General features: G+C 43.2%; 1 protein-coding gene across 3 annotated transcripts in view; it reads right to left on the bottom strand.

Annotated features, from left to right (window-relative positions):
- The window catches only part of mcph1 (microcephalin 1), a 433,479-nt gene extending 411,707 nt beyond the window's left edge, over positions 1-21,772 (bottom strand). For 2 of the 3 annotated variants that reach the window (XM_070884907.1, XM_070884910.1), the window contains exons 1-3: positions 21,675-21,772; positions 10,792-10,887; positions 8,637-8,728 (exon numbers count right to left, since the gene is read on the bottom strand). In XM_070884907.1, coding sequence (XP_070741008.1) covers positions 8,637-8,728; positions 10,792-10,828 — 129 coding nt within the window. In that variant the 5' untranslated portion in view covers positions 10,829-10,887; positions 21,675-21,772. Of the gene's footprint in view, positions 1-8,636; positions 8,729-10,791; positions 10,888-21,464; positions 21,640-21,674 lie in introns of those variants that run through there. The other variant, XM_070884908.1, reaches the window with a different exon arrangement.
- Between the last annotated feature and the right edge of the window lie 429 nt (positions 21,773-22,201).

Here is a 22,201-nt window from a genome sequence, read left to right as displayed (position 1 = left end):
AAACTTTAAAACGTAAAATCAAATTAAAATTTGGTTGCCGGGCGTGATGATGCACTCCAGTCTCCTTGTGCATGAATCCCAAAAAGTTAGTTTGCAGGTGTAGCAGGTAATCAGGAAGGCAAATGGAATGTTGGCCTTCATTGCCAGAGGGATGGAGTACAAAAGCAAGGTGGTCCTGCTGCAACTGTACAGGGTATTGGTGAGGCCGCACCTGGAGTACTGCATGCAGTTTTGGTCACCTTACTTAAGGAAGGATATACTAGCTTTGGAGGGGGTACAGAGACGATTCACTAGGCTGATTCCGGAGATGAGGGGGTTACCTTATGATGATAGATTGAGTAGACTGGGTCTTTACTCGTTGAAGTTCAGAAGGATGAGGGGTGATCTTATAGAAACATTTAAAATAATGAAAGGGATAGACAGGATAGAGGCAGAGAGGTTGTTTCCACTGGTTGGGGAGACTAGAACCAGGGGACACAGCCTCAAAATACGGGGGAGCCAATTTAAAACCGAGTTGAGAAGGAATTTCTTCTCCCAGAGGGATGTGAATCTGTGGAATTCTCTGCCCAAGGAAGCAGTTCAGGCTAGCTGATTGAATGTATTCAAATCACAGATAGATCAATTTTTAACCAATAAGGGAATTAAGGGTTATGGGAGCTGAGTCCACGGCCAGATCAGCCATGATCTTGTTGAATGGCGGAGCAGGCTCGAGGGGCTAGATGGCCTACTCCTGTTCTTATGTTCTTATTAATGTTGGCGAAGTTCAGAACCAGGGGTCACAGTCTAAGGATAAGGGGTAAGCCATTTAGGACCGAGATGAGGAGAAACTTCTTCACCCAGAGAGTGGTGAACCTGTGGAATTCTCTACCACAGAAAGTTGTTGAGGCCAATTCACTAAATATATTCAAAAAGGAGTTAGATGTAGTCCTTACTACTAGGAGGATCAAAGGGTATGGCAAGAAAGCAGGAATGGGGTACTGAAGTTGCATGTTCAGCCATGAACTCATTGAATGGCGGTGCAGGCTCGAAGGGCCGAATGGCCTACTCCTGCACCTATTTTCTATGTTTCTATATTTCACTAATTCTGCAAGCCTAAACTAAAGCCAACAGAAGTTTAGTTTTCAGTGCAAGTAACGTAAACTCATTTAATGACATTCAAACAATGGAGATTTAAATTGAAATCCTGTTTGAGAACCTATGGACAGACTTGATGGAACACCTTTGCATAAACATTTTTCATTTTGTTTTAATGGATGCCCGACTGGAAATAGGACTACATAAGATAAGGGCTCATGGGGTTGGAGATAATATAGTAGCATGGATTAACCGACAGAAAACAGAAAGTCGGGATAAACAAGGTCATTTTCCAGTTGGCAGGCTTTAACTAGTGGGGTGCCGCAAGGAACAGTGCTTATGCCTCAGCTATTTACAATCTATAAATGACTTGGATGAAGGGACTGAGTGCAATATATCCAAGTTTTCTGATGATACAAATCTAGGTGGGAAAATAAACTGCAGGAGAACACAAAGAGCATGCAAAGGGATATAGAGACAGATTAAGTGAGTGGGGAATGGGGTGGCAGATGGAGTACAAAGTGGGGAAATGTGAGGTTATTCACTTTGGTAGGAAGAATAGAAAAACAGAATATTTTTTAAGGACGTGACTGCTACCAATGAGCCGCAAGCGGTTGTGCATACACAGTTCCAGAGTTTTTTTAAACTTAGATGATCAGAAAGATCTTTTTTTTTAAAAAAAAAGAGAAACATATTAAACTCAAGATAAAGTTGAGCCTGGATGTTAATGGGAAAATTACGCGCGTTTTTAATTTTATTTACATTTCTTTATAATAAAATTATTTCCAAGGGAAAAAACCGCTACAAGACGCCTTTAAATAACAAGGATGTTTATCAAGCCTATCCAACAGGAATGTTTTAATATTCGTTTTCTGTATTTCTTGCCTGTGTTTATTCTCAAATCGGAGTCTCCCCAGAACTATAAATCTTAACTATAAAAGGTGGAAAATATTACAAATATTGACCCTGAAATTGCGGCGTCTCCGGGTATTATGTATGCACCAGTGAGTAGGCTCACAGGTTTGTTGAAACGTTGAGTTGTGAGTGGCTCAGGCAGTCACATGATGTTCACAAGACTTAGTAAAACCCCAGCCAGTTGGGTTCAGGGGATTCACAATGAGGCAGGTGGTTGTGAGCCTGGTAGATGAACTGGTAATGTATAGTGTGATTGTTAAACCTTTGCTAATAAATCAACTAGTTCTTAATAGCCATGTGTTGCTATGAATTCTTAAGCAAAGAACCCATGAAGCAAATATATTACACTGGGTGCATAAGAGGCCCGGCAAGTTCCGCGGAGGTTGAGGCGCGTGAAGCTCCTGAGCCTGAACCCGGCACTTCTGCTGTCAAAATGTCTTTTGACAGAACCAACGCATCCCCAGGAGAAGGGCTTTCGTGGGTGGAGATTTGGGCTATTTGCTCAACACTTGCCCAGCGAATGTTCTTCAAACTCTTACTCCTGGTAAAAGCAGGTGTAAGGCCTGTTTTTCCCAGTGAGAGTTTTAATAGATATAAAAATAAGTAATAACATTTATTTTTTCTATTAAAAACCCCATCTATGAAGGTAAATTTATTTTTAACACTATTAAAACATGTTTTAAAACATTTCAAAACATTTTTTTTTCTCTAAAACATTTAATTTAATGCAATTTCTATTCATTTTTTAAAAAATGAAGTGTTTTTTTTAAAATTTATGTTTGTTTTATTTGATTTTGGAGTATTCTCATCGACAGCAATGGGAACTCAGATCTCATTATATGAATGAGAATACATGTACAGGTTGAGCGCCCAAAATCCGGAACTCTTGGGACCAAGGCCGTTCGGAATTTTTGATTTATTTTCTGACATCATGAATCCAGAAACACCCGTGCCCAGGTTCAGGTATTTACGGATTTTGGAACGTCAGAAAGTCAGGGGGGAATTCCTGCTGAAGAACTGTTCGGACTGCCCGGCCCCCGAGGAGGAGGTCGGCGGGCGGGCAGGGCCCCACCAAGGAGGTTGGTGGGCAGGCCAGCAAGGAGACCCTGAGGTAAGGGCGGCGAGGTGAGGCCTGAGGTCGAGCAGCGGCGAGGCCCCGAGGTCGGCAGGGTCGTCCAGTCCAGATTCCAGAATATTTTACAGGTTCCGGATGACCTTGCCATGGATCGTCCCAGAACTCCGGATACTTTCGTTAAAAAATAATTTGGTCGGAGACATCCGCCCACGGGAAGCCTCCAACTGCAATTTTTGGCCCAATAAGTGGATTTTGATCATCAAAAGCAAATAAGAGTTGGCATTTACGCAGACCTCCGTCTGTTGTGAATGTTATTTTTTTTAAATTTAGGAACATCCGGTAGCTTCTGGTTCGTTGGCAGGAGTCACTCCGATTTTTTTAAAATGGCGAGAAACTATTAAATGTTGGAGTTCAGAGAGATTTAGGTGTCCTTCTTACAGGAAACACTGAAAGTTAGGTAAGCAAGGGGGTTGGAGTACAAGAGTAAGAAAGTTTTGCTACAATTGTACATTATCATCATCATAGGCAGTCCCTCGGAATCAAGGAAGACTTGCTTCAACTCTTAAAATGAGTTCTTCGGTGGCTGAACAGTCCAATACGAGAACCACCATCTCGGTCACAGGTGGGACAGATAGTCATTGAGGGAAGGGGTGGGTGGGACAGGTTTGCCGCATGCTCTTTCCGCTGCCTGCACTTGATTTCTGCATGCTCTCGCTGACAAGATTCGAGGTGCTCAGCGCCCTCCCGGATGCACTTCCTCCACTTGGGGCGGTCTTTGACCAAGGACTCCCAGGTGTCAGTGGGGATGTTGCACTTTATTAGGGAGGCTTTGAGGATGGCCTTGTAACGTTTCCTCTGCCCACCTTTGGCTCCTTTGAGAGTCTCGTGTCTGGCATGCGAACAATGTGGCCTGCCCAGCGGAGCTGATCAAGTGTGGTCAGTGCTTCGATGCTGGGGATGTTGGCCTGGGCGAAGACGCTAATGTTGGTGTGTCTGTCCTCCCAGGGGATTTGTAGGATCTTGCGGAGACATCGTTGATGGTATTTCTCCAGCAACTTGGTGTCTATTGTACATGGCCCATGTCTGAGTCATACAGTGCTTTGGTGACACCACACCTGGAGAATTGTACACAGTTTTGGTCTCCTTATCTGAGCAAGGACATACTTGCCTTAGAGGCAGTGCAATAAAGATTTACGAGATTGATCCCTTGACTGAGAGGATTGTCCTAGGAGGAGAAATTGGGTAGATTGGGCCCATACTCTCTGGCCTTTAGATGAATAAGAGGTGGTCTGATTGAAACATGCAAGATTCTGAGGGGGATTGACAGGGTAGATGTTGAGAGGTTGTTTCTCCTGGCTGGGGAGTCTAGAACTAGGGGGCATAGTCTCGGCCATTTAATATGCGGGTGCAGGACATTCTAAAAAGGGAGAGAGATCAGCCAGTTGTCGTGGTGCACATTGGTACCAACAACACAGGTTAAAAAAAAGGGATGAGGTCCTACGAAACGAATTTAAGGAGCTAGGAGCTAAATTAAAAAGTAGGACCTCAAAAGTAGTAATCTCGGGATTGCTACCGTGCCACGTGATAGTCAGAGTAGGAATCGCAGAATAGCGCAGATGAATACGTGGCTTGAGCAGTGGTGCAGCAGGGAGGGATTCAAATTCCTGGGGCATTGGAACCGGTTCTGGGGGAGGTGGGACCAGTACAAACCGGACGGTCTGCACCTGGGCAGGACCGGAACCAATGTCCTAGGGGGAGTGTTTGCTAGTGCTGTTGGGGAGGATTTAAACTAATATGGCAGGGGGATGGGAACCAATGCAGGGATTCAGAGGGAAACAAAAAGGAGGCAAAAGCAAAAGACAGAAAGGAGATGAGGAAAAGTGGAGGGCAGAGAAACCCAAGGCAAAGAACAAAAAGGGCCACTGTACAGCAAAATTCTAAAAGGACAAAGGGTGTTAAAAAAACAAGCCTGAAGGCTTTGTGTCTTAATGCAAGGAGTATCCGCAATAAGGTGGATGAATTAACTGTGCAAATCGATGTTAACAAATATGATGTGATTGGGATTACGGAGACGTGGCTCCAGGATAATCAGGGCTGGGAACTCAACATCCAGGGGTATTCAACATTCAGGAAAGATAGAATAAAAGGAAAAGGAGATGGGGTAGCATTGCTGGTTAAGGAGGAAATTAAGGCAATAGTTCGGAAGGACATTAGCTTGGATGATGTGGAATCTATATGGGTAGAGCTGCAGAATACCAAAGGGCAAAAAACGTTAGTGGGAGTTGTGTACAGACCTCCAAACAGTAGTAGTGATGTTGGGGAGGGCATCAAACATGAAATTAGGGGTGCATGCAATAAAGGTGCAGCAGTTATAATGGGTGACTTTAATATGCACATAGATTGGGTTAACCAAACTGGAAGCAATACGGTGGAGGAGGATTTCCTGGAGTGCATAAGGGATGGTTTTTTAGACCAATATGTCGAGGAACCAACTAGGGGGGAGGCCATCTTAGACTGGGTGTTGTGTAATGAGAGAGGATTAATTAGCAATCTCATTGTGCGAGACCCCTTGGGGAAGAGTGACCATAATATGGTGGAATTCTGCATTAGGATGGAGAATGAAACAGTTAATTCAGAGACCATGGTCCAGAACTTAAAGAAGGGTAACTTTGAAGGTATGAGGCGTGAATTGGCTAGGATAGATTGGCGAATGATACTGAAGGGGTTGACTGTGGATGGGCAATGGCAGACATTTAGAGACCGCATGGATGAACTACAACAATTGTACATTCCTGTCTGGCGTAAAAATAAAAAAGGGAAGGTGGCTCAACCGTGGCTATCAAGGGAAATCAGGGATAGTATTAAAGCCAAGGAAGTGGCATACAAATTGGCCAGAAATAGCAACGAACCCGGGGACTGGGAGAAATTTAGAACTCAGCAGAGGAGGACAAAGGGTTTGATTAGGGCAGGGAAAATGGAGTACGAGAAGAAGCTTGCAGGGAACATTAAGACGGATTGCAAAAGTTTCTATAGATATGTAAAGAGAAAAAGGTTAGTAAAGACAAACGTAGGTCCCCTGCAGTCAGAATCAGGGGAAGTCATAACGGGGAACAAAGAAATGGCGGACCAATTGAACAAGTACTTTGGTTCGGTATTCACTGAGGAGGACACAAACAACCTTCCGGATATAAAAGGGGTCGGAGGGTCTAGTAAGGAGGAGCAACTGAGGGAAATCCTTATTAGTCGGGAAATTGTGTTGGGGAAATTGATGGGATTGAAGGCCGATAAATCCCCAGGGCCTGATGGACTGCATCCCAGAGTACTTAAGGAGGTAGGCCTTGGAAATAGTGGATGCATGGACAGTCATTTTCCAACATTCCATTGACTCTGGATCAGTTCCTATGGAGTGGAGGGTAGCCAATGTAACCCCACTTTTTAAAAAAGGAGGGAGAGAGATAACGGAATTATAGACCGGTCAGCCTGACATCGGTAGTGGGTAAAATGATGGAATCAATTATTAAGGATGTCATAGCAGTGCATTTGGAAAGAGGTGATATGATAGGTCCAAGTCAGCATGGATTTGTGAAAGGGAAATCATGCTTGACAAATCTTCTGGAATTTTTTGAGGATGTTTCCAGTAGAGTGGACAAGGGAGAACCAGTTGATGTGGTATATTTGGACTTTCAGAAGGCTTTCGACAAGGTTCCACACAAGAGATTAATGTGCAAAGTTAAAGCACATGGGATTGGGGGTAGTGTGCTGACATGGATTGAGAACTGGCTGTCAGACAGGAAGCAAAGAGTAGGAGTAAATGGGGACTTTTCAGAATGGCAGGCAGTGACTAGTGGGGTACCGCAAGGTTCTGTGCTGGGGCCCCAGCTGTTTACACTGTATATTAATGATTTAGACGAGGGGATTAAATGTAGTATCTCCAAATTTGCGGATAACACTAAGTTGGGTGGCAGTGTGAGCTGCGAGGAGGATGCTATGAGGCTGCAGAGCGACTTGGATAGGTTAGGTGAGTGGGCAAATGCATGGCAGATGAAGTATAATGTGGATAAATGTGAGGTTATCCACTTTGGTGGTAAAAACAGAGAGACAGACTATTATCTGAATGGTGACAGATTAGGAAAAGGGGAGGTGCAACGAGACCTGGGTGTCATGGTACATCAGTCATTGAAGGTTGGCATGCAGGTGCAGCAGGCGGTTAAGAAAGCAAATGGCATGTTGGCCTTCATAGCGAGGGGATTTGAGTACAGGGGCAGGGAGGTGTTGCTACAGTTGTACAGGGCATTGGTGAGGCCACACCTGGAGTATTGTGTACAGTTTTGGTCTCCTAACTTGAGGAAGGACATTCTTGCTATTGAGGGAGTGCAGCGAAGGTTCACCAGACTGATTCCCGGGATGGCGGGACTGACCTATCAAGAAAGACTGGATCAACTGGGCTTGTATTCACTGGAGTTCAGAAGAATGAGAGGGGACCTCATAGAAACGTTTAAAATTCTGACGGGGTTAGACAGGTTAGATGCAGGAAGAATGTTCCCAATGTTGGGGAAGTCCAGAACCAGGGGACACAGTCTAAGGATAAGGGGTAAGCCATTTAGGACCGAGATGAGGAGGAATTTCTTCACCCAGAGAGTGGTGAACCTGTGAAATTCTCTACCACAGAAAGTTGTTGAGGCCAATTCACTAAATATATTCAAAAAGGAGTTAGATGAAGTCCTTACTACTAGGGGAATCAAGGGGTATGGTGAGAAAGCAGGAATGGGGTACTGAAGTTGCATGTTCAGCCATGAACTCATTGAATTGCGGTGCAGGCTAGAAGGGCCGAATGGCCTACTCCTGCACCTATTTTCTATGTTTCTATGTTTCTATATCGAGATGAGGAGGAATCTCTTCACTCAGAGGTTTGTGAATCTTCGGAATTCTTGACTTGAACGGTCTATGGATGCCGAGTTACTGAGTATATTCAAGGCTGAGATAGATAGAATTTTGGGCTCTGGGGGAATCAAGCGACATGGGAATTAGGCAAGGAAGTGGATTTGAGGTCGAAGATCAGCCATGATCTTATTGAATGGCGGGCTCGAGGGGCCATATGGCCGACTCCTGCTCCTAATTTTTATGTTCTTATGCTTTTCTTTGAAAATAAGTTATGATTAAATTATTTTACTGACAAAATTAAATAGAAGTTGGGTAACAGCTAAATGGAATTTATGAAGTTTCTATGATCATGTAGTATAACACAAATTCATTACTGCAATTTCTCTTGCAGAACTTTCACGATCTCATTCGGAGGAACTAGTTGACATATAATCTGACAATCACCTCCTTGTGGATGACTCGAGAGCTACATTTAACAGAGGCTTGTGAACAGAATTCCTGCATGATTGTTACAGTGAGACCTGGTAAATGAATAGCTCGGAAGAATACAAAGTATCCATTCCCCTCCAAAAACAATTGATTAATAATAAGTGGCAAAAGAAAACCATTTTCAAATTTCAAGTGCAGCTTTGCAACCTTGCATGTGCAGTATTAAATATGTCAAAACATCTCTGTTGAAAGCAATACTTACTGTGGCACCCATATCAATCAAGTGTTCTACGAATGGTTTTGAATAGTTTTCTGTCTTATTTGATGACCACACCTCTACAAATGCCACAACATCTGCAAAGAAGCAGTATTCAATTAGTAACGATAATATCAAATACAATGATCAAACAGGAGTTCAAAAATCAAAGAGCTAGATTTACGGATTTCTGTGTTTCGGGGCGAAAACACAAGTGATATGTGAAAATTACCGTTTTCGTTCCGGTACAGATTTAAGGCCTAACTTTCGGCATTTGGGGTCTGCACAGTGCAAAGGAAGGCGTTGCACTATTATTCGGGGCGCAAAGACGCGATCCTCGCCAACTTTAGTGCGAGGCCGGGAGCGCTGCAAGATAGGCCTTGGGAGGGGAAAAAAAAATTCAAAAAAACCACTCAGAAAACATTACCCTTATCTAACAAATCGCTATAAAAAAATTAAAAACTTTAACTTACCTTTTTTTCAGGTTTTCCAACTTACCGCTGGCGGTCTTCGGGGCGAGGCGTAAGGGTTGGCTAAGTGCCGAAACTCAGACAGTAACATAATCCGAGTTGTTCCACCCCCAGGTGCTTCCAAGCGCCGCCGCAAAAATGGAACCTAGGATAGTGACCGGGCTTTCGCCGTGGAGGGTCAAAACACGGCGATAACCCGGTCGCAAACCACCCGAGAATCTAGCCGAAGGACTAAATTAGTTTGAAGGTTAACGAAAATTCACTGGAAAGATACTTCAAAACTAAAAAATTAGATGTAAAATTAATATCACTTTTTTGGAAAATGGACCTATAGCTTTACAAGCCTATACAGTTTAAAATATTGAATACATTTTCACTTCATTCAGCCTTGATTAATCAGTCACTTCTATTCTCCCATTAATCTTCCACTCCAATACATCCTAATTAAGTCACAAAAGGCTCATCACGTTTGACTACGATGCAGTAATTTGCTGATATTAAACAGATTGGAACTCAATTGTATCACAGACAGTAAAAATTTTGACAATCACATTAATATACCAACAGTATTCTCTGCTCAAGTCCAGTTCTGAGAAAGAGGAGGAGTGCAGGAAAGATGAGAGAAATGTCACATTCCAGGCATATATGCAATCCAATTAATTAGATTTATATTGGGAATCCAAAGCAGAGCTACCAAGAAACACTCTGTTTGGGGCGGGGGTGGGGAGGGAATGGTCAGCAGCTTTTGATCAGCTTTAGGTTAGCTTGAAATGTCAGTATGCATTAAAGTGAATGAAGCCACTCTGGGTTGCAATCACCCCATGTTACTTGCATTGTAGGAATGATTGAACAGGAACAGTCAAAAAATGGTGGTTTTGTGCAAGGCTCCAACAAAGCCAAAGCATATGTTTAAAAATATCACCTGTTTGTCACAAAATCCAGACAAAGGGGAAAAAAACAGGTTTGTGCACAGTAAGTACTCAGACTACATTTAAATTCTCTTAATTCTCCTTTCCTGTGCAACAACTTGCATTTATATGGCGTCTTTAACGTAGTAAAACATTCCAAGGCGCTTCACAGGTGCTTTAGCAAACAAAGTTTGACATCGAGCCACATAAGGAGATATTAGGACAGGTGACCAAAAGCTTGGTCAAAGAGGTAGGTTGTAAGGCAAGTGCAAGGAGAATATTTAGCATCTAATACACGTCAATCAATAGCTGAAAATCAAAAAAGATTCATCCCACCTACAAAATTTACAATTCTTCTGCAGCCCAGATCATTTAAGAATTTTTGCTGTTTGCAAAACTGATGTTTTGTACTTTGAATAGAATATTGCCACCATTCTTTGCGACACAATATACAACTTTTATAGACTACTAAAATTTAAATGGTCACTTCCGGTCTCAAAAAAAAAAATCGAGGCCCAGCATGTAAAATATGGTGTATATATATTACACCATATTTTACATGTGATTTGTGTATATATATATATATATATATAGCGCGAGAGAGTTGATTTATAAAGCAGACACGGAAACAGCTATGTTGCAATCTTTAAATGACAAACTTCAGCCTGAATTCAAACATAGTTATTGCAATGCGATTTCTAATTAACTTTGGAACAATGGAAGCATTTTCTGATACGGCACCATTAGTTTCACAATTGGACAATCTACGTGCTTGTTCTGTACCTTGGAGAATAGCTTTTTTGCAGCAGTCACTGGCCATTCTGCAAGAGTCCGTGTATGGCTACTTTGTCCCAATCTGGAAAGTTCCTCAAAGATTAGCTGTGTAAATACATTAAAAAAATATATGATTTGAGGATTTCATAGCAACATGTAGGCTTCATCATAATTTAAAAAAATGTCAAAATAAATAGATCTGTCAGCATCTGAAAAGATAGGTTCATATTTTGGCGAGAAATCCTTCATCAGAACCAGGAAGGAAAGACAGCCCTTCATAACAAAACGGACCAATCAACAAGTGATGGGGCAAATATCATAAACACTCATACAAAGAGGTAGCTCATGGGAATAGATTTATTATCCTCTCAACAGTTTTTTTTTAAACTGGAAAACGTGAAAAGCACGAGATGATAAACAGATCTTAGTCATGCTATAAAAATGGCTTTAGAAAGACAAAACAAGTAAAACAGATCGTGAACAGAAGCGAGCAAAATAGATTATGTGTGGAAGAAACTTGGCCCTGAGAAAACTCTGGTGAGGGATGGAGATTGAGATCATAATTGATTTTTGAAAGTCAGAAATTTTGAGAGGTTAGGTGTTCAGTTCAAACAGAAACAACAGAATCCTTGCCATATGCTTCCCCAGGGTGAAACCAGAACATCCGAGACAGAGGAACAACTGCCTGACACGAGAGCATCTAACCTACTACGAATGGAGAGATTGCATGCTCTTATACGCACATCACAAAGGGACATCCATCGCTCTTGAAACTTACCAATGGCAAGCAACATATAATTATAAACTTGCTAAGTGTGTACTGTGAACTTGGACATCAATAATAACCTTGTTATACTATTACTAAACAAACAGCTCCTGCTGACATACTGTGATACTTAAATTACTGTTGCATTTATATTTAGATACTGTTAATTGGTATTGAGTATCTGTTTACTTTTGCTGTAGTCATCAATACAAACTTGTGATGGAATTAACTATGTCACTGACGCTGCTAAAGTGGTGCTACTTAATGCGCCCATGGCTGACTCCATTGTCAATGCCTCTGGTAATTCAAGAGTTAAGCTGCACTTCACTCAAAGATTGTACGGTAATCTTGTTGCAGACATGTCTGGTTTAATTAACTATCAGTATCTTTTAGAGTAGAGCATATGGAATGAACTAAGTTGGGTACCAAATATAAAACTCAAATAATGAACAGCAATCCAATTTTCTGATGTACACAAAGAAAAAAGCGGAGAGATTTGTCTGAAAGCCTTCAAATTACACACTGGAATTTTAGATACGATCCTGTTTGCATAATGTGCAGGGTTTGAGTTCATCTCTCCTGCAAGCTATTCCAGTTTTCAGCAAAGAAGTTTGCTTATACTTTTATCTATCTTCCGACTGTCAATGGAACAAAAGTATAATGTGATAGGCCATCTGATGTGAGCTTTAGCAAGACAAGGGAACTTCATTTGAGGTTGGGATGGCAGTAAGTGGCTATTGGATATGTCTGAGTTTATACTTGGCATCCACAAAACTACCCATCGTCTTGAACATTTTATACAAATTAGAACTACCACCCAGTTCCCATTTTCCACGAGGAGTTTTGGAGCAGTGTCGTTGGTGCATTTTCTCTGCAATTGGAATTTTTTTTTTTAAATTAGCAAACCCAAAGAGTTGCCTTCACTTTCAACAAGCAGCATTATTTCTGACATTAAAAAATCCAACTATCAGAAGTAATTCATTTAAATTAATGAATTTAAGGAGCTTAAATCCAAGGAAGACTCGGTGTGAAGTTCATTTGCAATAGCTTCAAGAGCTTTTGCAAAATCCAGCCCGATTTTATTCTCCATGCCCTGGTCTTTTCACATACAATATTGTCGCTAAACGTTAAACATCAAGAACGGCTAAGTTCTAGGTAAAGCAGAAACCAGGCGAACGTTTCCTTGGAAAGCAGTAAACAGCAGTTGATTGGATCATTTTTGCCACATTTTCCAACATTCCATAGACTCTGGATCAGTTCTTATGGAGTGGAGGGTAGCCAATGTAACCCCACTTTTTAAAAAAGGAGGGAGAGAGAAAATAGGGAATTATAGACCGGTCAGCCTGACATCAGTAGTGGGTAAAATGATGGAATCAATTATTAAGGATGTCATAGCAGCGCATTTGGAAAGAGGTGACATGATAGGTCCAAGTCAGCATGGATTTGTGAAAGGGAAATCATGCTTGACAAATCTTCTGGAATTTTTTGAGGATGTTTCCAGTAGAGTGGATAAGGGAGAACCAGTTGATGTGGTGTATTTGGACTTTCAGAAGGCTTTCGACAAGGTCCCACACAAGAGATTAATGTGCAAAGTTAAAGCACATGGGATTGGGGGTAGTGTGCTGACGTAGATTGAGAACTGGTTGGCAGACAGGAAGTAAAGAGTAGGAGTAAATGGGTACTTTTCAGAATGGCAGGCAGTGACTAGTGGGGTACCGCAAGGTTCTGTGCTGGGGCCCCAGCTGTTTACATTGTACATTAATGATTTAGACGAGGGGATTAAATGTAGTATCTCCAAATTTGCGGATGACACGAAGTTGGGTGGCAGTATGAGCTGCGAGGAGGATGCTATGAGGCTGCAGTGACTTGGATAGGTTAGGTGAGTGGGCAAATGCATGGCAGATGAAGTATAATGTGGATAAATGTGAGGTTATCCACTTTGGTCGTAAAAACAGAGAGACAGACTATTATCTGAATGATGACAGATTAGGAAAAGGAGAGATGCAACAAGACCTGGGTGTCATGGTACATCAGTCACTGAAGGTTGGCATGCAGGTACAGCAGGCGGTTAAGAAAGCAAATGGCATGTTGGCCTTCATAGCGAGGGGATTTGAGTACAGGGGCAGGGAGGTGTTACTACAGTTGTACAGGGCCTTGGTGAGGCCACACCTGGAGTATTGTGTACAGTTTCGGTCTCCTAACTTGAGGAAGGACATTCTTGCTATTGAGGGAGTGCAGCGAAGGTTCACCAGATTGATTCCCGGGATGGCAGGAGTGACATATCAAGAAAGACTGGATCAACTGGGCTTGTATTCACTGGAGTTCAGAAGAATGAGCGGGGATCTCATGGAAACATTTAAAATTCTGACGGGTTTAGACAGGTTAGATGCAGGAAGAATGTTCCCAATGTTGGGGAAGTCCAGAACCAGGGGTCACAGTCCAAGGATAAGGGGTATGCCATTTAGGACCGAGATGAGGAGAAACTTCTTCACCCAGAGAGTGGTGAACCTGTGAAATTCTCTACCACAGGCCAATTCACTAAATATATTCAAAAAGGAGTTAGATGTAGTCCTTACTATAAGGGGATCAAGAGGTATGGTGAGAAAGCAGGAAAGGGGTACTGAAGTTGCATGTTCAGCCATGAACTCATTGAATGGCGGTGCAGGCTCGAAGGGCCGAATGGCTTACTCCTACACCTATTTTCTATGTTCCTATTCTATCACAAAATGAATAAAGCAGTTAAAAAATAAATAGAAACAAAATATAGGGTTGTTCGAAATTTGATGTCCTGCCAGAAAGAGTGGTGGAAACATGATCTGTAAAAGATTTGAAAAGCTAATGGATAAATATTTTAAAGAAAAAAATGACAAAGGTAAGGGACATGCAGGGCGTGGAACTGTTGATTGAGCTTTCAGAAAGTCAGCGCAGGCCCGGTGAGTGTACAGTTCCTTTCCATGCTTGAAATTCAATGGTCAAAGTCATAAAACTGATTATGGATACACTTTCAGGCATTTCCATCATCATAAAGCACAATGGCCCAGATTTTGAAGTCAGCGGCAAAGTAATGGTGCTTGCCGTTCACCTCGAAAAAAGCTACCCACAAGACTTCCTCTTCTGCCGCCATCAATTTGAATTTGGCGTCTTCTGCAGAGGATCTGTGGTGTCTGTTAACAGGGAGGCTGATAAACAAATCAGACTGAGGTAAAAACAAAAATAGGAAATATAAACTGTATTTATATCATGGTACAAAAAGCAAAATAAAGATTGGGACATATACATGGGATTAAGGGTGAAACAAAGAAAAACAAACTCATTTTTTTTTAAATCTGCAATTAATTTTCTTGTGGGAATGAGACTCCACATTTCTAAAAATAATTTTTCAGGGCCAGAAAGGTTGTTCAGCAATAATTATGACTTGATATGCCATTATAAACTTAATCGAACAAGGCTCAAGTTTTTTTATTGGTCTTTAGTGCGAGAATAGTGTGTAATTAGTTTAAGTTTTACGCCTTCACAGTGATATCTGTGGTGATTTGATCGGCAAAGACTGCAACAGCGTAAGCTGTGGAGAAGCAAGATATCACTGATAGCAACTTCTGGATTTCTGTGTTGAACTGCACATGTGCAGATGCCAAAGATTGCTATCAGTTTTACACATTCGCCATTGTTACCGCAGGAAATTCCAAGCCAATATAAATGAACGTTTTTTTCCCCCCATATCCTCACATGTAAACTAAATATATATTCATTAGAACTGTGAAGAACAACAACTTTTATTTATCAAACACCTTTAACGTAGTGAAATGTCCCAAGGCGCTGCACAGCAATGTTACAAGACAAAACAGATAAATTTGACACCAAGCCACAAAAGAAGAAATTAAGGCAGATGACCAAAAGCTTGGTTAAAGAGGTAGGTTTTAAGGAGAATCTTAAAGAAGGAAAGAGAGGTAGAGAGGCAGAGGGGTTTAGGGAGGGAGTTCCAGAGCTGAGAGCCAAAACAGCTGAAGGCATGTCCACTGATGGTTGAGCAGTTATAATGAGGAATGTTCAAGAGGGCAGAATTTGAGGAGCGCAGACATCTTGGAGGATTGTGAGGCTGAAAAAGATTACAGAGATAGGAAGGGGCAAGTTCAGGAATGATTTGTAAACAAGGATGAGAATTTTGAAATTGAAGTGTTGTTTAACTGGGAGCCAATGTAGGTCAGAAAACACAGGGTTGATGGGTGATCGTGACTTGGTGCGAGTTAGGACGCGGGTTGCTGAGTTTTGGATGACCTCAAGTTTGCGTAATGTAGAATGTGGGAGGCCAGCCAGGAGTGAGTTGAATAGTCAAGTCGAGAGGCAACAAAGGCATGAATGAGTGTTTCAGAGCAGAAGAGCTGATGCAGGGTCGGAGGTGGGCAATGTTACAGAGGTGGAAAAAGGTGGCTTTGGTTTATGCCACGGATATAGAATGTGGCCGGAAACTCATTTCAGGGTCAAATATGACACCTAGGTTGCGAACAGTCTTGTTCACCCTCAGACTGATGCTAGGGAGAGGGATGGAGTCAGTGGTTAGGGCAGGGACCAAAGATAACGGCTTCGGTCTTCCCAATATTTAATTGCAGAAAATTTCTGCTCATCCAGTCGGACGAGCAGTCTGACAATTTAGATACCAAGCAGGGATCGAGAGAAGTGGTGAAGAGGTAGAGCTGGGAGTCGTCAGTGTACATGTGGAAACTGACTCCGTGTTTTCAGATGATATTGCCAAGAGGCAGCATATAGATGAGAAATAAGAGGGGGCCAAGGACAGATCCTTGGGGGAGACCAGACGTAACAATGTGGCAGTGGGAAGAGAAGCCATTGCAGGAGATTTTCTGGCTACGATTTGATAGATAAGAATGGAACCAGGCAAGTACAGTCCCACCTAGCTGGACGATGGTGGAGAGGCGTTGGAAGAGGATGGAGTGGTCAACCATGACAAAGGCTGCAGACAGGTCCAAAAGGACGAGGAGGGATAGTTTACCTTTGTCACAGTCACAAAGGATGCAATTTGTGACTTTGATGAGAGCCGTTTCAGTACTGTGGCAGGGGCGAGAACCAGATTGAAAGGATTCAAACACTGAATTCATGGAAAGATGATCACCGATTTGGGAGATGATAACACGTTCAAGTACTTTGGATAGGAAAGGGAGTTTGGAAATGGGGCGATAGCTAGCAAGCAAGTGGGGTCAAGGGTCGTTTTTTTTTGAGAGGGGTGATGACAATAGATTTGAAGGAGGGGGGAACAGTACCTGAGGAGAGAGAACCGTTAACAATGTCGGCTAACATGGGAGGCAAAAAGAGAAGTTGGGTGGTCAGCAGTTTTGTGGGAATAGGGTCGAGGGAGCAGGAAGTGGGCCATCTGGACAAGATGAGCTTGGGGAGATCAAAGAGAAACTGGAGAAAGATGTGAGTTTAGTGTTGGGGCAGGTGGGAACCTCAGATGAAGTTTGGCCTGTGGGCTAGGTGAAGGAACTCGCAGAGGCAGCTGATCGGATGGTCTCAATCTTTGAGACAAAAGTCCATGAGCTCCTCACACTTTTGTTTGAGGTGAGTGTGGTGGAGACAGGGGAGAGGAGTTGAAGGAGACAGTTAGCAGTAGAGAATAGTAGCTGGGGATTATTTTTGCATTCCAGAATGATCCTGGAATAGTGAGCTGTTTTTGTAGACAAGAGTAGGACCCGATAATGTTTTATGTGTTCGAGCCAGATCTAGCGGTGAATGGCTAAACCAGTTGTCCGACACATCCTGTTCAAATCTGCGCCCTTTTGACTTGAGGAAGCGAAGATGAGGGCTGTACCAGGGGGGACGGCCAGTGTGGGAGAGAGTAATCTTTTTAATAGGAACTAGGGCATCAAAGGTGGTGGTGAGAGTGGGGTTGAGCAGATCGGTGGCTGCAGAAATGTCATTGTTAAAAGAGGGCCAAAGGTTGGACAATTTTGAGCTGATTCGTGTAGTTGTCAAAAAGCTTGGAGAGTTTTTTCCAGAGGTGGATGCAAAAGGAAGTAGGTTTGGATTGGGGAAGGGGGATATGGGTTGAGAGCGATACTAGGAAATGGCAGAGATGGCTTTATCTTTAATTGACACAGTTGGAATACCAAGGCCACAAGTAATTGCAAGGTCAAGGGGGTAGCCGTGAAAATGGGTTGAGGAATTTACAAAGAGGGAGAGATTAAGAAAGGACAGGAGGGTAGTGAACTCAGAGGGCATGATGAATTGAGATGGAAATCAAGAGGAAATCTGAAAGAGATGTTCAAAATTACCACGATTATAAAGGTAAATAGGGGAAACTATTTCCACTGGTTGAACAGTTAGAATTGGAGAGCATTTTTAAGATCACCAAAATAATAAAAGGAAGAGGTTGAAACTTATTTTATTTTGTACAGTGTATTTAGGACGGACATCTAAAAAGGACTGCTTCCTCCCCAAAGTAGTGATAGAAACAGAACCTGCAATAGACAAGGCAAAAGTTGGTTTCAATTGTAAGCTGCTTTATTCCACAATAAGGTGAAATATACAGATCAATGGATTAAAATCGCTTCGTTAAAGTCGGTTGAATTTCTATTCACGTAATGATAGAAAATAATGAACGTGCAACGCTATCCCCAATTCTAATTTTCCTTCATTCTAGATCATCACTATTTGCCCCTCCCCTACATTAGGAATATAGGAATGCATTGGACCTGAAAAGGCCATTTTCATCCTCTGAACTGGCTTCAGAATTCAAAACAGAATATACAGTTCTTGCCAAATGCCTGTGCACCTGTCTCCAACTTACTATCAGCATCATTCACCTCCCTCATTCCAAACAGTGACTATCCTGTGTGTGAACACAGCAACAACTAGTATTTATATAGCGCCTTTAACATAGTGAAATGTCCCAAGGCGCTTCACCAGAGTATTACGGAGATTAAAAATTTGACACTGAGCCACATAAGTAGAAATTAGCGCAGGTGACCAAAAGCTGGTCAACGAGGTAGGTTGTAAGGAGCGTCTTGAAGGAGGAAAGAGGTGCGGAGAGGTTTAGGCAGGGAGTTCCAGAGCTTGGGGCCTACGCAACAGAAGGCACGACCACCAAGGGTTGAGCGATCATAATCAGGGATGCTCAAGAAGGCAGAATTCTTCAGCTTGTGTTTCCTTGTTGTCCCTCAGGGCAATGGTAAAAAGGTTTTGCAGGGTTCAACTTGTAAATACTCTGGATCTTGAATGCATCAATAAGATACCCTTCTCAGTCTCCTCTCCTGCTTCTGCAGTCTCTCCTTGTGTCTAATGCCAAATATCAGATGGTGGGTAGCACTTTGCTGCACCTTTTCAGTATCATGATGTAAATTCTCTAATATGTTATCAGAACCACGAAGTACTCCAGCGGGACACAATCCAATGTCCTGTATCGAGTCCGATAGGTATTTTATTTCACGTGATACACAACCCAAAACTTAAAATTTCCCCAGTCCCCTGACAATCAACCCTCACTTCCAGGATAGTCAATGAATTTTTTGTAAATTCTTCCACACTGCTTTATTTACTCTCTCCACGAGGACACTGGAACAAGTATGAATTAGATGAACCTCTGGCCATCTTTGGCTCCCTTTCCTCCCCCGCCCCATCTTATGTTTTTTTCTTCTCTTTTTTTCCCTCTTTGTCTCGAATGGCAGCTAGTCATTACTCTGCCATTCAAACCCTATCCAGATTAACCTTTTTCTAACTTCTGTCATTACCATTTCAATTCAGCCCATCATCCCTTTTGTGTCTCTAATCTCTCCTGCCTTCCACCCTATCACAGACCTTCACTTTTGTTCTTTCTTCCCCTCCCCCTTTCAATGCTTAAGAATGTGCTCTTTTCAAACATTTGTCAGTTCTGACGAAGAGTCGTCGACACGAAACGTAAACTTTGTTTTTCTCTCCACAGATGCCACCTGGCCCGCTGAGATTTCCAGCATTCTGTTTTTATCTCAGATTCCAGCATCCGCAGTACTTTGCTGCTGAATTAAATGAAGCCCGTCCCTTTTGTACAACTTTCTGTGCCCTAGAACTTAGCCTGACATCCTAGGAATCTGAAACCTTCCCATCTGTACCATGGTTCGAGAAAGAAAGCCAAAGCAAACTTGCATTTACACAGCACATTTCACATCTTCAGAATCATCTAAAGCATTTCACATCTAATTAAACATTTCTGACCTGCAGTTACTGTTGTAAAAGTAGGCACACAAAGCAGCCAGCTTCCACAAAGCAAGGCCGTACAAACAGCAGAGATAAATCATCATGTAATCTGCTTTTGGTGATGTTAGTTATAATAACTTTTATTTATCTAGCACCTTTAATGTAGTAAAATGTTCCAAGGATGAATGAATCTTGGCCAGGAGACCAGGAAACTACCTTGCTCTTTGAATGGTGCACTCCCTTGTATCCACCTGAGGAGGCAGACAGGGCCTCAATTTAACATCTCATCTGAAAGCCAGCATCTCCAGTGCCGTACTGTTATAAGAATCAGCGTAGATAGGGTGCTCAATTCCCTGTACTGCAGCTTGAACTCATCACTTTCTGACTCAGGTGAATGCGTTACCACTGAGCCAAGGCTAACACAATTTGAGATGGCTAATCTGCTTCCAACTTATCCAGCATATGCCACCAGGAGTAACGTGCAATTATTACCCTGCAGATCTTTAGTGTAGAATCTAACTCAAATCAGTCAGATTTCTATCCTTCTCTATGTTCATATGAACAAAAGCCTTTACAGATTTTTTTTTCACCTGCTGTTAGTTTTCCTCCAGCACCTAGCGGGTAAACACAACATTGTCCCGATCACAGCTGCAAAACTAAAATCTCACTGGTGGCATTAAGTATAATTTACAATTACCACAAGACATTTTTTTTCATATTTGATGCAGGCAAGATCACATTCTAATTACTGAATTACATTTCCTTAGCAAGTGCACTTGAACTCAAATCATTTTGAAACACAATTACTCCACATGTTCAGATGATATCTTAGGCTAAGATGCCCAGTTTCAGCATCATCTCAACATTAAGATACCAGAAAGAACTTGCATTTAAACATAGCAGTAGTGATTCCAACCCTTCTTTATGCTTCAGAGACATGGACAATGTACAGTAGGCACCTCAAAGCACTGTCAAAGTACCAACGCTGCCTCTGCAAAATCCTGCAATCAATTGGCAGGATCTCTGCACCGTCAGTGTTCTCTCCTAGGCCAGCATCGAAGCATTGACATGCTCAATCAGCTCAGATGGATGGGCCACATAGTCCACATGCCCGATACAAGACTCCTGAAACTGGCTCTCGACTCAGAGCTCAGTCACGGCAAGCGAGCCCCAGGAGGGCAAAAAAAAAATGCTTCAAGGACACCCTCAAAGCATCCTTGAAAAAAATGCAACATCCCCATCAACTCTTGGAAATCCATGGCCCATGACCACTCGAAGTGGAGAAGCAGCATTCAGGAAGGCACCGAGCACTTTGATTGTCTTCACCGGGAGCACGTGGAAATGAAGTACAAACAGCGGAAGGAGTGTACGATAAACCAAACACCCTATCCACCCATCTGCCCCACTGTGACAGGGACTGTAGATCCCGCATTGGTCTTATCAGTCACCTTAGAACTAATTTTGGTGAGTCATCCTCGACTCCAGGGGACAGCCCAAGAAGACAGGTGCCTGAGGGCACCACAAGTGCTTCACATCCAATGAGCCATTGGAGAATGGCTGCTGTCACGGGACAAAAACCAGCAGCAAATTCGCGCACAGCAACATCCCAGTGCAGAAAATCAGATGGGTCATCATATACGATGTTCACCAAAGCTCAAGGCTCACTTCCCAATGCAAAATGGTGCATGTGTTTATATATAGGGGATAAAAAGTCATCTTTGATGGCCGTCCGCACCTCTCCTGAGTGACACACCCGAATCCCCGAGCTTCAGCCGCGCTGTCTTGCTCGCCTCTGTAAACCGCTGCCGCCCACCAGCAGCCATCAGCCGCATCAAGAGCGAACGGTGAAGTCAGCCGAGCCTGCACCGACACCCTTCCGTTAATTCTCCACCCAATAACCCACAAAACGCACATCAAATCCCAACCCAGCCGCTGCTGCGCTTACCCGATTTAAACATGGCGGGCAAGAGCGCGCGCGCCGTGCCGCGCCGCCCGCCGGGAAAAGAACCCGCAGCCAACTGTCACCAACGGCAGTGCCTGAGTGCTGAGCCCGGGCCTAGGGGCGGGGCCTCAGTGCTGAGTCTGGGGGAGGGGCCTCAGTGCTGAGCCTGGGGGAGGGGCCTCAGTGCTGAGCCTGTGGGCGGGGCCTGAGCCTAGGGGCGGGGCCTCAGTGCAGAACCTGGGGGCGGGCCTGAGCCTGGGGGCGGGGCCTCAGTGCAGAGCCTGGGGGCAGGCCTGAGCCTGGGGGCGGGGCCTCAGTGCTGAGCCTGGGGGCGGGCCTGAGCCTGGGGCGGGGTCTCATCCCGAGCTGACTCATTTAAATGCCGCCAATTGTCAATTAAAAATCAAGCAAGTGCCCCCCTTTTAAGGGGCACAACCAATAAACCTGAAAATGATCAAAAAAAGCTTAAAGGATCCTTATCAAATTAAATTAAAATTTTGTTCCCGGTTGTGATGATGCACTCCAGTCCC

Source organism: Pristiophorus japonicus, chromosome 7 (assembly GCF_044704955.1).
Source record: "Pristiophorus japonicus isolate sPriJap1 chromosome 7, sPriJap1.hap1, whole genome shotgun sequence".
NCBI classification, from domain to species: Eukaryota; Metazoa; Chordata; class Chondrichthyes; family Pristiophoridae; genus Pristiophorus; species Pristiophorus japonicus.
This window is presented reverse-complemented; position numbering and strand designations above follow the sequence as displayed.